This window comes from Eublepharis macularius, chromosome 8 (assembly GCF_028583425.1).
Source record: "Eublepharis macularius isolate TG4126 chromosome 8, MPM_Emac_v1.0, whole genome shotgun sequence".
NCBI classification, from domain to species: domain Eukaryota; kingdom Metazoa; phylum Chordata; class Lepidosauria; order Squamata; family Eublepharidae; genus Eublepharis; species Eublepharis macularius.
The window spans coordinates 3484073-3496534 of record NC_072797.1 but is presented as its reverse complement, the minus strand read 5'-3'; the positions used below and the strand labels follow the sequence as shown (position 1 = coordinate 3496534).

The window sequence follows — 12462 nt, the reverse complement described above, 5'->3', positions numbered from 1 at the left end:
TTGTAGGCTTCCTGTGAAGGTGTTAAAAGCTGATGGTCCTCTTCCTCCCTTTGTTCGGATCTTAACCCCTCAAGCAAGGATGCAACAGCTATCATGAATTTACCGCTTGTCTACAAATAAATCTGGACCAATAAAGATGTATCTTGCTTCTGACTGAACCATGTCTCGTTCACTGGCTCCAACTGTAAGTAAGGATTCCTTTACAATCTGGGTTGAAAAAGGCAGTGTGTTAAAGCTACCTGGAAGCCCGCATCTCTTCTCAGCTGCTTCCAGAATAGCCCTCATCCCACCCCATTGGTTCTCTGCTGTGAGATACAAGGAAAACTTTTTAAAACTACACGTGAAGGTTTTGTACCTTCAAAGTATCAATGGGAGTTTCCAAATTCTCTTTAAGAGAGCCAATTCAGTGTAGTGGTTAAGAGTGCGGGACTCCGGGTTTGATTCCCTACTCCACTTGAAGCCACCTGGGTGACCTTGGGTCAGTCACAGCTTCTTAGAGCTCGCTCAGCCCTGCCCACCTCACAGGGTGTTTATTGTGGGGATAATAATAACATACTTTGTAAACCACTCTGAGTAGGTGTTAAGTTGTCCTGAAAGGCAGTATAAAAATCTAATATTATTATTATTAGAGTGCATTACAGTAGTCTAGCCTCCAGGTAGCCATAATATGAATCCATGTGGCCAGATCAGCCAAATCAACATTAGAATCTAAGACCTCTTAAATGGAGACACTCAAGTGTAGGAAGATGTAATGTTAGCTGGTAAGCCAAGTTTTAAAAGACAAATCGGAAGGTTTTGTCAATTTTCCCTCTCTACAGAGCCAGCAAAGATCGCTCCTCAGAGGGTTTATTTATTTCCTCATTGCCTCCTAGAAGGGAAGGTGAAACTGAGAGCCTTCGGGGAAGGGGAAGATGAAATTAACAAATCCTCTGTGGAGTGATCTCCACCAGCTCTGTCTTTTAAAACTATGCATCTCAGCTAACATTGCATCTTCCTACACTTGAGTGTCTCCGTTTAAGAGGTCTGATGTAGAGAAATTCTAAGAAATAACAATCCAGAGTAGGAAACCAATTTAGCGTTGTGTCAGAGAATCATTTAATCAATTTTTGTTTGTAATTTTTTAGAGTTGTAATACAGAATATATATATAGAAAAAGAAAAAAGATAAAATTTGAGTAACAGAACTATTAACTCTAACTATATACAAAGGTTTGGCATCATTCATATATAACATTGACTTATATTTCAGTCCTAGGAGTATTGCAACCAACAGTTACCAACAGAGGACAGAACTTTTTATAAAAATAAGAAATTAAAGACAGGTAAGAAACATGAAGTAATCTTTAGGAGAGATGGTCTTAACAACTGGGTCTTCTTTTAAAAGATATTCTAAGATCGGAATCCACTGTTCTACAAATGACGATTTAAAATCTGGATTTTCTAGACTTTTTATTTGATCTGTTAGTTTTGCTATGATGAAACAGTCCCAAACACGTGTTAACCAGTTCGAGATTGTGGGGAGTGAATCATTTCATCAAATGATGAAGAGCAAATGATCAAGAGCAAAGATTCCTAGTAAAACCAATCAATTAGCAAGTTTGTTACAAAATATGATAACAATGGCTGTTTCCACGCGCCCTTAAAGGGCTGGCCCACTCCCCAAACGCTGTCAGCTTTCCCCCAGGAATCCAATCATCTCTGTTTGCAAAACGGTAGCGGTTTGCGGTTTGGCCTAGCAATAAGGATCCTAAATTTACCTTATCAATTGCAAAACATGTCTCAGTCTTTTTAGCCCTTGTATCCATAAAGATAAGGAGTAAGTATTTTCCACCGAGAGATTGATTGTTCTTCACACAGCCTTGTAGTTTAATACATTCCTTTAAAACTGTCAAAGAGATTTTTGATTTCCAGGTATCTGTCTTAAGTAATGCCCATCAACAAGCGGGAAAAAGCTCTGTAATACTGGCCAGTTGGGAGAAACAATATAAAGCGTTGTGGTTGAGATGGTAAATTGTGCTGCCCTGCAGTTATTTTTCTCACGTGATTTAAGTTTGCCAACTGCCGGGAACAAAAAAAAAGTCATGTCCCATGAACAGAGGCTCAATCTTACAAAAAGGGAAGTTCTACAGTATCATGGGATGGCAAGATAATATAAAGGGGCGAACAAACTCTGCAGGCTCTCAAGAAAGATCAAGCTGCTACGGTCAATTTCTAGGACATGGTTTTTAATAAGAGAAAATGCTTTGGATCTGCCAATCTTAAAAATATCATCAGTTGACATTCCAACGCTCATTAGTTTCTCATGCAGGGATTCTATCTAAGTATCCTTCCGGACGTAGCGTGTCTAAAAGTCCATCTTCAGCACTCGTTTGCACCCTTGGGTACATGTTGCCCACTCTCCCCTGCAAGGAAAGCCGATCTCAACGGGCTGAGAGCCACTGTGTCCAAGCTTTCAAAGCACTTTCGTTCTGGATGGCTGTGCCAATAGACCTCTAAGGGGCAGAGCAGAACAGCTCCCATTTACTGGCATCTCTCTGCCGCCACTCCCACTGCTTCCATTTATGAAACTGGTTTGACCTTCTTTCCTTAGATTGGCAAAAGCACAAGGGCTGAATCCAGATCTCAGCAGCCTGGGTTCTGGGTATTTGTTTTCTTTCTTTTAAAAAAATCTATTTTATTTTTCCAAACAGATAGAGAGGTACAGAAAGGGAAAGGAAAAGGGGAAACAAAAGTTACAATTAAAAGAGAAATAACGATATGCATTACAAGGACTATCAAAATGCAATAACCGTATAAGATTTATAATATAGTTTCCAGGTAAATAACACTACACAATATTTCCTCTCTCTGTCCTGATAAACCAACTATAAAATATTTAGTAGTGTTTATTAAAATACTTTAACATATCTATATTTTATGAATGCTGATTCAAAAAAAAAAGTAACAATACATTTAAAAATATTTCCAAAAGCCATACTAATAAACTTATCTTATATCTAAGACTATATATAGGACAAAAGAAAATAAATATCCCATATATAATGTTCAGTATTTGTTTTCTTTTAACGGTAAAGGGCGGCCCCTCATTTCTCTCAGCCTCTTCGATGTGGTTCCTGAGGAGTGATGAAAACAGAGATATGCATTTTTCTGAGCACTTGTTTCGGCCCTTTTCATGACCCCTTCAGAGGGTCAAGCATTCCCAAGCACCTTATTCTTTAAATTTAGCATTTGGCAAAGGACAGACTGGCATGGCAGAAGGCTGGTTACAGTTTGCCTTTGTGAGCTTTCCTTGGCTTTATCATAAGGCTAATCAGTGCTCTGCTAGTTTGAATCTCAAACTGCCATGAGCTCAGCCGGTCACCTTGGGTGAGCCACCCCAGCTCCCCAGCTGCATGGAGGTGGTCATAATAGCATGGACAGCTGTAGTATATTGGTCAAACGGTTGGGATGAGAATCAGCATTCTGCTGGTTTGACTCCCACTACTTCCATGAACTCAGCAGCTCCATAAGAACATAAGAGAAGCCATGTTGGATCAGGCCAATGTCCCCTCCAGTCCAACACTCTGTGTCACACAGTAGCCAAAAAACCAGGTGTCCTCAGGAGATCTGCCGGTGGGGAAGGGACACAAGAAGCCAGTGCCAGCGCCTCCATTGAGCAACCTAGCTATATTGTGCCATTCTCAGCAACCTAGCTATATTGTCATAGATCCAGAGGAGTTAGCCGTGTTAGTCTGTAGTAGCAAAATCAAAGAGAGTCAGTAGCACCTTTAAGACTAACCAATTTTATTGTAGCATAAGCTTTCAAGGGCCACAGCTCTCTTCATCAGATGCATGATCCAAACTGGTCAAATACAGTTTGACCAGTTTGGATCATGCATCTGACGAAGAGAACTTGATTCTCGAAAGCTTATGCTACAATAAAATTGGTTAGTCTTAAAGGTGCTACTGGACTCTTTTTGATTTAGCTATATTGTGGGGACAATACCAAGACTGAATTTGTTCACCGCATTGTGTGGCACTAATCTGTCTGGAAGAGCAATATTTAAGCACAGTTGTGGTGGTTTTCCCTCCACTGAGGAGGAAGGCTTCCATAGGTGGTAAGGATTCCTCTCTAGGACAGCCCTGCTCTGAGGTGTTCTGCTCGATACCACCATCAAACTTCAGCCGTGTTTCTGAGATATGATGTAGAGTAACAAACATCCCCAGCCCTGAGTCAGCTGGAGATGGTCTGACCAACCCACCCTCGAGAGTTGTATTGAAGTCAGGAGGCAACCATCAAGCAACAACAACAATATTTGATTTATATACCACCCTTCAGGACAACTTAACGCCCACTCAGAGTGGTTTACAAAGTGTGTTATTATTATCCTCATGACAATCACCCTGTGAGGTTGGTAGCTCTGAGAGAGCTGTGAGAGAGCTGTGAGTGACCCAAGGTCACTCAGCTGACTTCAAGTGGAGGTGTGGGAAATCAAACCCGATTCTCCAGCTTAGAGTCCCGCTGTTCTTAACCACTACACCAAACTGGCTGTCAGGCTGCATCCTGGCGGTCTTTCCGAGGTTCCGAGGCTAGAAAGCAGCCCTGGTACCTACCTCCTGTCATCTTCTTCCCGTAGATGTCCTTAGATGTCTATATGAGATATGAGATGTGGGATGCAATGTGTGCTGCTCTAAAATGTTTTATTACAGTATTCAGGGCTTTTTTTCTGGGAAAAGAGGTGGTGGAACTCAGTGGGCTGCCCTCGGAGAAAATGGTCACATGGCTGGTGGCCCCGCCCCCTGATCTCCAGACAGAGGGGAGTTGAGATTGCCCTCTGCGCCGCTTAGTGGCGCGGAGGGCGATCTAAACTCCCCTCTGTCTGGAGATCAGGGGGCGGGGCCACCGGCCATGTGACCATTTTCAAGAGGTTCTGGAACTCCGTTCCACTGAGTTCCTGCTGAAAAAAAGCCCTGACAGTATTTATATGACTGCTGCTAGTGCTTTTATTGTATGTCTTAATTACATGTATTTATTATGTTGTTTTTCCGCTCTGAGCCCGTTTGCAGGGAGACTATAAATCAGATCATAAACAAACAAACAAATACCCAACCTCCTCCCTGCCCATTGTGAATTAACCAGGGTCCTATGAGTCGGGGCACGCAGGGGGAAGATGGTGGCAAAGGGAACAATGCAGGGAAATCAATGGCTGCAAGTGCTCAGCTGTGGTGTTGGCACAGGTAGGATTCCTGGGTTGCTTTTTGGCAACCCTTTTCTGAGGCCTGGTCAATATTCACATCTGCAACATGTTTGACAAAGATGAAGAGATGAAGGCTTCTGGGCACGTGCAGAGTAATTTTCCATTGTCACCACTGACTTCCTCACTCCTGACATCTGACATTACTAAGGCTTTCTGAGCAGATGGCACGACTCGGGAGGCCTTAGCCCCGGCATGACATGAATAGAGCAGAAGAATTTTTAGCTTAACTATCTCCTGCCTAGTTAGCCTACTAAGTAATGGACACAGAACACTCTATACATCTGCAAATCTGTGGTACTAATGGAAGTGGAGACGGCACCCAAAATTCATCTTGGAAGCACTTCTGGAGCTATAATAGAGAAATTGAGAGCCAGTTTGGTGTAGTGGTTAAGAGCACGGGACTCTAATCTGGAGAGCCAGGTTTGCTTCCTCAGTCCTCCACTTGTAGCCAGCTGGGTGACCTTGGGTCAGTCATAGCTTTTAGGAGCTGTCTCAGCCCCACCCACCTCATAGGGTGATTGTTGTGGGGATAATAATAACATTCTTTGTAAACCACTCTGAGAGAGTGTTAAGTTCGCCTGAAGGGCAGTATACAAATTGAATGTTGTTGTTGTTGTTGTTATATCATGGCAGTCTGAACATGTTCTCTCCACATGTGCTCATGTTCTTAGTCGCCTATGGGAAAGAGCATTCTTATTCATGCTGGTTTTCTGCTAAGAGAGCCACCTACCTATGATTGTATCCATAACCACAAGGACATAACCATCTTTCTCATCATTTTCCTGAACAAGATTATCTTGGCCAGGAATTTAAAAATCTGGAGTTTTTTTAATTGAAGTTTTTGTTGATGCAGAGAAACTATTGTCAGCACAGAGACCGTGTGTGTGTGTTCTGTGCCGTCAAGTTGCCTCCGACCTATGGCGATCCTATGAATGAAAGACCTCCAAAACATCCTATCATTAACAGACTTGCTTAGATCCTGCAAACTGGAGGACGTGCCTTCTTTGATGGAGTCAAGCCATCTCATTTTGATTCTTCCTCTTTTCCTACTGCCTTCCATGTTTCCTAGCATTATTGACTTTTCCAGAGAATCTTGTCTTCTCATGATGTGACCAAAGTACCATAGCCTTAGTCTTGTCATTTTAGCTTCTAGGGAGAATTCAGGCTTGATTTGATCTAGTACCCACTTATTTGTCTTTTTGGCTTTCCACGGCATCTGCAAAACTCTCCTCCAGCACCACATTTCAAATGAATCAATTTCCACAAGAGAAAAAATTCTAATCTGGAGCAGGAATTTGGGAGAAGTTGCCACCAGGGGACAGCCGTGCCTAACAGTAGAATAACCCCACACTGCAAGCATAGCCCTTTCTACAGGATTACACACACATCAGTTTCCAGCTCCTAATGCCCTCCTCCTTAAAGCTATTTCTTGCTGCTATCCCATCCCCCAGAACTTGGCCAAGGTTGCTCTTTGCCTGGGAGTCCAATTGTTGCATAATAACCTTTAGTCAGCTGATAATTATGCAGAGAGGAGAGGCGCTTAAACCAGGACGCTGCCCTCTCCAGCCAGCTAACGGCAAGGAACCTTATTTCCAGCTATCTGAATTCTTTCCTGGGGGGGCTTGGATTGGATGAGATCAGCAATGGTTCATTGTATTCCGGTTTACTGTCTGTGCTCCTGCATATCAGGGAATTGTGAGGGGGCGAGGGTTCTGAGCTGTTTTTAAATAGGATATTTTGAAAATTAGATAAGACTTTGCGGTAAGAGGCACGTTTGGCAGCCAGGAGATGGAAACTCAGCCCTTCCATTGCAGAGGAAAGGAAGACAGAGTGCAACAAGGTGATGGCATCAGAGTAAAGCCTGAGCCTGCGGCATCCCCCCACTCACATCTTGGTGTATTAGCAACAGGGCTCCTCATCGTTGTGGCTGCAGCATGCTACTACCTGGTTTTGCTTTGGAAGACAGAGACGATGAAGACGGAGCAGATGGACCTGAAGTCCGATGGGTTCATCATTAAAAATCAGAACGGAGAGCTGGTCTTCAAGGTGGCCTTCCAATCAGGGGCCTTGGACCTGGAGTCGTGCTCCAAAGAGGGGGAAACTCTAACCTGCACCAGGTCAGACAAAGGGAAGCTCAATTTTTTCATACAGACGGTCAAGCCCGAAGACACGGTGATGTGCTACCGCGTCCGGTGGGAGGAGTTTGTGGCGGACACCGTGGTGGGACACAAAATGTTCTGGGGGGATGCCCACTGGTATGGGGGTTGTGAGATGAGTGTACAGCACTGGCCAATCATGCTCCCAGGATACCAAGAACCCATGCCATTCGTGACAAGCGATGTGTATTCATTCAGGAACAGCTTTGGAGGCGTCTTGGAGCGATACTGGGTTTCTTCCAAAGCAGCCGCCATCAAGATTAACGACTCGGTGCCCTTTCACCTTGGGTTCAATGCTTCTGAAAGGTCACTGTTCTTCCAGGCCCGGTATAAAGATTCCCCTTATAAGCCTCCCTTGGGACAGCAGCCTTTCCCAGAGCTGAGTTATCGTATCTGTGTAGGTTCAGACATTACATCCGTCCACAAACACATGGTTCAGAAATATTTCAAAAAACCGTTGAAGATACCCTCAGAAAACATCTTCAGGTTTCCAATCTGGTCAACATGGGCTTTGTACAAAAAGGAGATTAACCAGGAAAAACTTCTGGATTTTGCACAGACAATTAGAAACTACAATTTTAAATATAGCCATGTTGAAATAGATGACATGTACATGCAGAATTACGGTGACTTTGACTTCGATCCATTAAAGTTCCCTAATGTGTTAGAAATGTTTGAAAAGCTTAAGAAAGATGGAGTTAATGCCACCTTGTGGATACATCCCTTTGTCCATATAAATTCCCCAAACTTTGAGCTGGGGAGAGAAAGGCAGCTTTTTGTGACTGAGCCAGAGGGGAAATCTCCTGCTGTGGTCAAGTGGTGGAATGGCATGGGCGCCATCTTGGATTTCACCAACCCTTCTGCCAGGGAATGGTTTCAGAGCCACCTGAGGCAGCTCCGCTCAAAGTATGGCATATTGTCCTTCAAATTTGATGCTGGGGAGACATGCTACCTCCCTATGCGGTTCTGCACCTTCCAGCCCTTACTGGACCCCAGCGTCTGGTCCAGATGTTACGCAGAAATGGCCGCCCCTTTTTATGAGTTTGCTGAAGTCCGTGTTGGTTACCAATCCCAACATATCTCTTGTTTTGTCCGCATGATTGACCGGGATTCCATCTGGGGTCATGAGCTTGGGCTAAAGTCTTTGATTCCCACAGTGTTGACGATTGGGCTTTTGGGATACCCTTTCATACTGCCAGATATGATTGGCGGAAACTTTCTTCCCAACAAGACAGAAGGTGCTGTAGACCTCCCAGACCGGAACCTCTATATACGCTGGCTGGAGCTGTCGGCGTTTTTGCCAGCCATGCAGTTCTCTATCCCACCATGGCTATATGACAGGGAAGTAACTGAAATTGCATGGAAGTTTGCCAAACTTCGTGAATCTCTGGTTGCCCCTCTCTTGCTAGAGCTGGCCAAGGAGGTGGCTGCCACAGGGAACCCCCTTATAAGGCCTATCTGGTGGGTTTCTCCTGGAGATGAGTTTGCCCACAAAATCGATTCCCAGTTTCTCATTGGGGATGCATTCATGGTTGCTCCTGTCTTAGAGTCAGGCATGTTCAAGAGAGACGTCTACCTCCCAGCAGGCAAATGGAGCAGTTACAAAGGAGAACTCTTCACAAAGACTCCTCTCCTGCTTATGGACTATCCAGTCCACTTGGACGAAGCTGCTTATTTCTCCTTGGTTTCTTAAGCTGCCTTGGGGCCAGGTAAAGGACTCTGTGACCTCCTCTCAAGACCTTCAGGGGACTTTGACTTAATCTGGTTATCTTAAATTGAACGATTCTTTCTGCACCCAGCGATTTTTGTATGGTAATCAGCTCTTGTTCCGGTCCTCTTCTGGCTTTGAGCTCTGCAGAATCCATGCAGCTCACCATCTTTTTATCTCACTCTTCCATGAAAGGGAAGGGTTGTTATCTCCACCTTGCAGATGGCAACCTCAGAATCAGGTTAATTAATTGACAGCCAAGCACAGGGAGAGGCTAAGTTCCAATGTCATGGAGCTGCAGGCTTTGTTTTTCCTCCCCAGGAGTGTTTTGAAGTGGTTCTCCATGGGAGAAACCATTTTGAAAATATAAATGAAAATGGATATATATTTTGCAAAAAAAAATCTGGGCACTAACCTGTCGCTTGCCTTCTGTTCGTGGGTTTTTCCAGAGTCAGAAACTGAATGGGAGTTTCAAATAGTGAGGGGCCAGGCCAGAGCTATCTGCACCTGAATCCAGATGTGGTGGTGGTGGAGAGTGCCCTAAAGTCATAGCTGACTCATGACGACCCCTGGTGGGGTTTTCATGGCAAGAGACTAACAGAGGTGGTTTGCCATTGCCTGCTTCAGCACTCTTGGTCTTCCTTGGAGGTCTCCCATTCAATCACTAACCAAGGTCGACCCTGCTTAGCTTCTGAGATCTGACGAGATCAGGCTCACCTGGGTTATCCAGGTCAGGGCAAATCCAGACGTAGGAAGCATATTTTCCAATCCAGGATCCCTGAGGTTGCTAGCATGAGATAGAACTGGGACCTGGAATTTGAACCAAGATGCCGGCTTGAGTCTGAGAAGCTACCAGTAAAAGGTTATGTTCAGTTTTGTCCAGGGTGCAAGTGTGTAGGTGTGACCCATTCAAAGGCTTCACACTGCTGCCCCATCACAGTGGCTTATGTTCCTTCTATGTCTGAAGGGGTATCTGAAGTTATGAACACAAACACAAAGTCCCTAATAGTTCAGCTAGGACAGTTTCCCATCACAGGCCGAGAGAATCCTGGTTTAAGTACCAGTCAGTGCAATCCGAATCCAACTTATTAGGGAGGAAGTCCAATTGAACTCCACGGGACTTACTTGTGAGTATACATAGACTGCAGCCAGGGTACTCAACAGTCATCACCACTGAATTAGCGATTCTTACTTCTCTGTTGAGATTTGCAGTACTGGGTTTGTCTGGCCACAAAAGTAACCAGTTATACATTCTGGAGATCCAAACGCTGCATTCAGAATAAACCACACAGGCACATTAGCAGGATTTGATTGGACTCTAGCACTGAGACAGCTGTAGGGCCCAGAATAATTTAGCAAAGATGATGAGGAAGGCATGGCATGGCTTCTAGGAACTACAAATACAAACAAGAGAAGCATTTGGGCAAATCCCATCTCTTGAAAAGCAGAGGTGAGCCAACAGCAAATCTTGCGCACAAAACTAAAATCTAGAAGTTCGTTTTAAGTACATAAATAAAGCAACGTTGAAGTTTCCAAGAAACAGAATTCCAAGATCTCACTACATGGTACAGAGGTTGGACAAACACGAGTGGGCATTTGTATGTCAGCTGCTGGATAAAAAACAAACACAAGCTCATTGTGGAATGGCATCTTGAGAGAGCTATTTAAAGACATAATGCCAGGACAAACTGCACAGAGCACGGGGCCAGAGTTTCCTCATCTCTCTGTGGAACCAGACCTGGAGTAATGCCAAGTGGGAGCCAGCAGCTTATATTGAGCCAGCACATTGGAGGAAATATTAAAGTAAAACAACCCCAGAAAAATCCAGCTGCTAAACTAGGCGCAGTTTGGCTGAGAGATCACAGCAAAATGTTCTTTGAGTCTTCCATGTGAGGCAAGTCATTATGCGCTAGAGTCGATTCAAGAAACACCAGTGTTACGCTAACGTGCTTCTTAGTGCAGGGATATAAAATGTGAATAGCATTTAGAGTTGCCAGCTATAGGTTGGGAAATTCCTGGAAATGTGGGGGTTGGGATCTGGAAAGAGAGGGGTTTGGGGAAGTGAGGGACCTCAGAGGTGTATAATGCCATAGAATCTATCCTCAAATAGCCGTTTTCTCCGGGGGAACTGATCTCTGTGACCTGGAGATCAGCTGTAATGCCAGGAAATCTCCAGCCAGCACCTGTATGTTTGAACGTTCAGCTCAAGTTCTTCTAGACAACATGATGGTCTATGCCATTGAATCTGTTAATGAAAGAAAAAATTGTTAATTGTGTGGTTCTCACCAGTTGGACTCTTTCCCATATGAACTTTGTCTTTTTCAGGTTCTGACTCTGTTTTATGTATGGTCAGTTGAATTTCATGACTTTGTATTAATTGTATAATAACATTTGTCTTTGCACCTTGCACTTTGCACATTTAAAAAACTTTTAAAAAATTGACAAATTATTTCATGAAATCTTTCCCCCCCGGGTTGTATATAGATATTGTTAGCACCTGGAGATTGCCAACTCTATGCATACCCCATTCAATACTTGTGTACCTCCATCTAGGAAACCTGGCTTTTCAAAGGCATGACATTACAGAAGTTGCTGTGTTTGAGGCATCTTCCAACTTTTTGTGCATTTGGCAGCTGTTAGTAGCGCAAGACCAAAACCGTGGTTTGTGATAATATTTGGGCGGCTTATTAATTTATTAACTACATCTTTAATCTGGCCCTGTTTTTAGCACCACATGGCCTTCTTCCAAGAAGCTCGGGGCAGTGCGCAGGGCCTCCCCATTTCACCTTCACAACAATCTTGCATGTCTGAGGGGAAGAGGGAAGGCTTCGAAGAAGAGAAGATTTGGAAGAAGGGAGGATTCGAACCCAGACCTCCCCAGTCCCACTCCAGTGCTCTAACTGCTATGCGCACTGGCTTCCTAGTTTAAAAATGTAAGGCTTGTATCTTTTGCAAGCACAAAAAACTTAACACATTGACTAAAGCTCCCTTGGAAAAAATTCCTCATGCGTGAAGGGGGAAGTGATACTGATTTTTTCCCCTGAGGTTCTTCAATTCCCTTACATTTGGGGGGGGGGGAGACATTTCACGCTGCAGTGGGAAAGAGAGGCAGGGAAATCACACACAATTTAGATGAGATCCAGCCCATAAAATTTAAAAGGAGTTTGATGAAGTTACTAAATGCTGCAGGGAATTTCCCATTACTGCAGCTGGTGTGTTCAGGCCAAGGGGAGGATGCTGAGCCCATTTGTTCAGTGTTTCCACACACTGCAAAGCTGCACGGCCATATTAACCCATGGCTGGGCCCCTAGGCTTTCAAGTATTTCGGCCCCCCTCCGGCACTTCAATCTTTCACCCCACTA

General features: G+C 44.2%; 1 protein-coding gene across 1 annotated transcript; it reads left to right on the top strand.

Annotated features, from left to right (window-relative positions):
* The first annotated feature begins 6821 nt into the window (after positions 1 to 6821).
* Positions 6822 to 11494, top strand: LOC129334674 (myogenesis-regulating glycosidase-like). Its single transcript, XM_054986919.1, has one exon. The coding sequence runs from the start codon at positions 7025 to 7027 to the stop codon at positions 9083 to 9085; it is 2061 nt and encodes a 686-aa protein (XP_054842894.1). The 5' UTR covers positions 6822 to 7024; the 3' UTR covers positions 9086 to 11494.
* Positions 11495 to 12462: the final 968 nt, after the last annotated feature.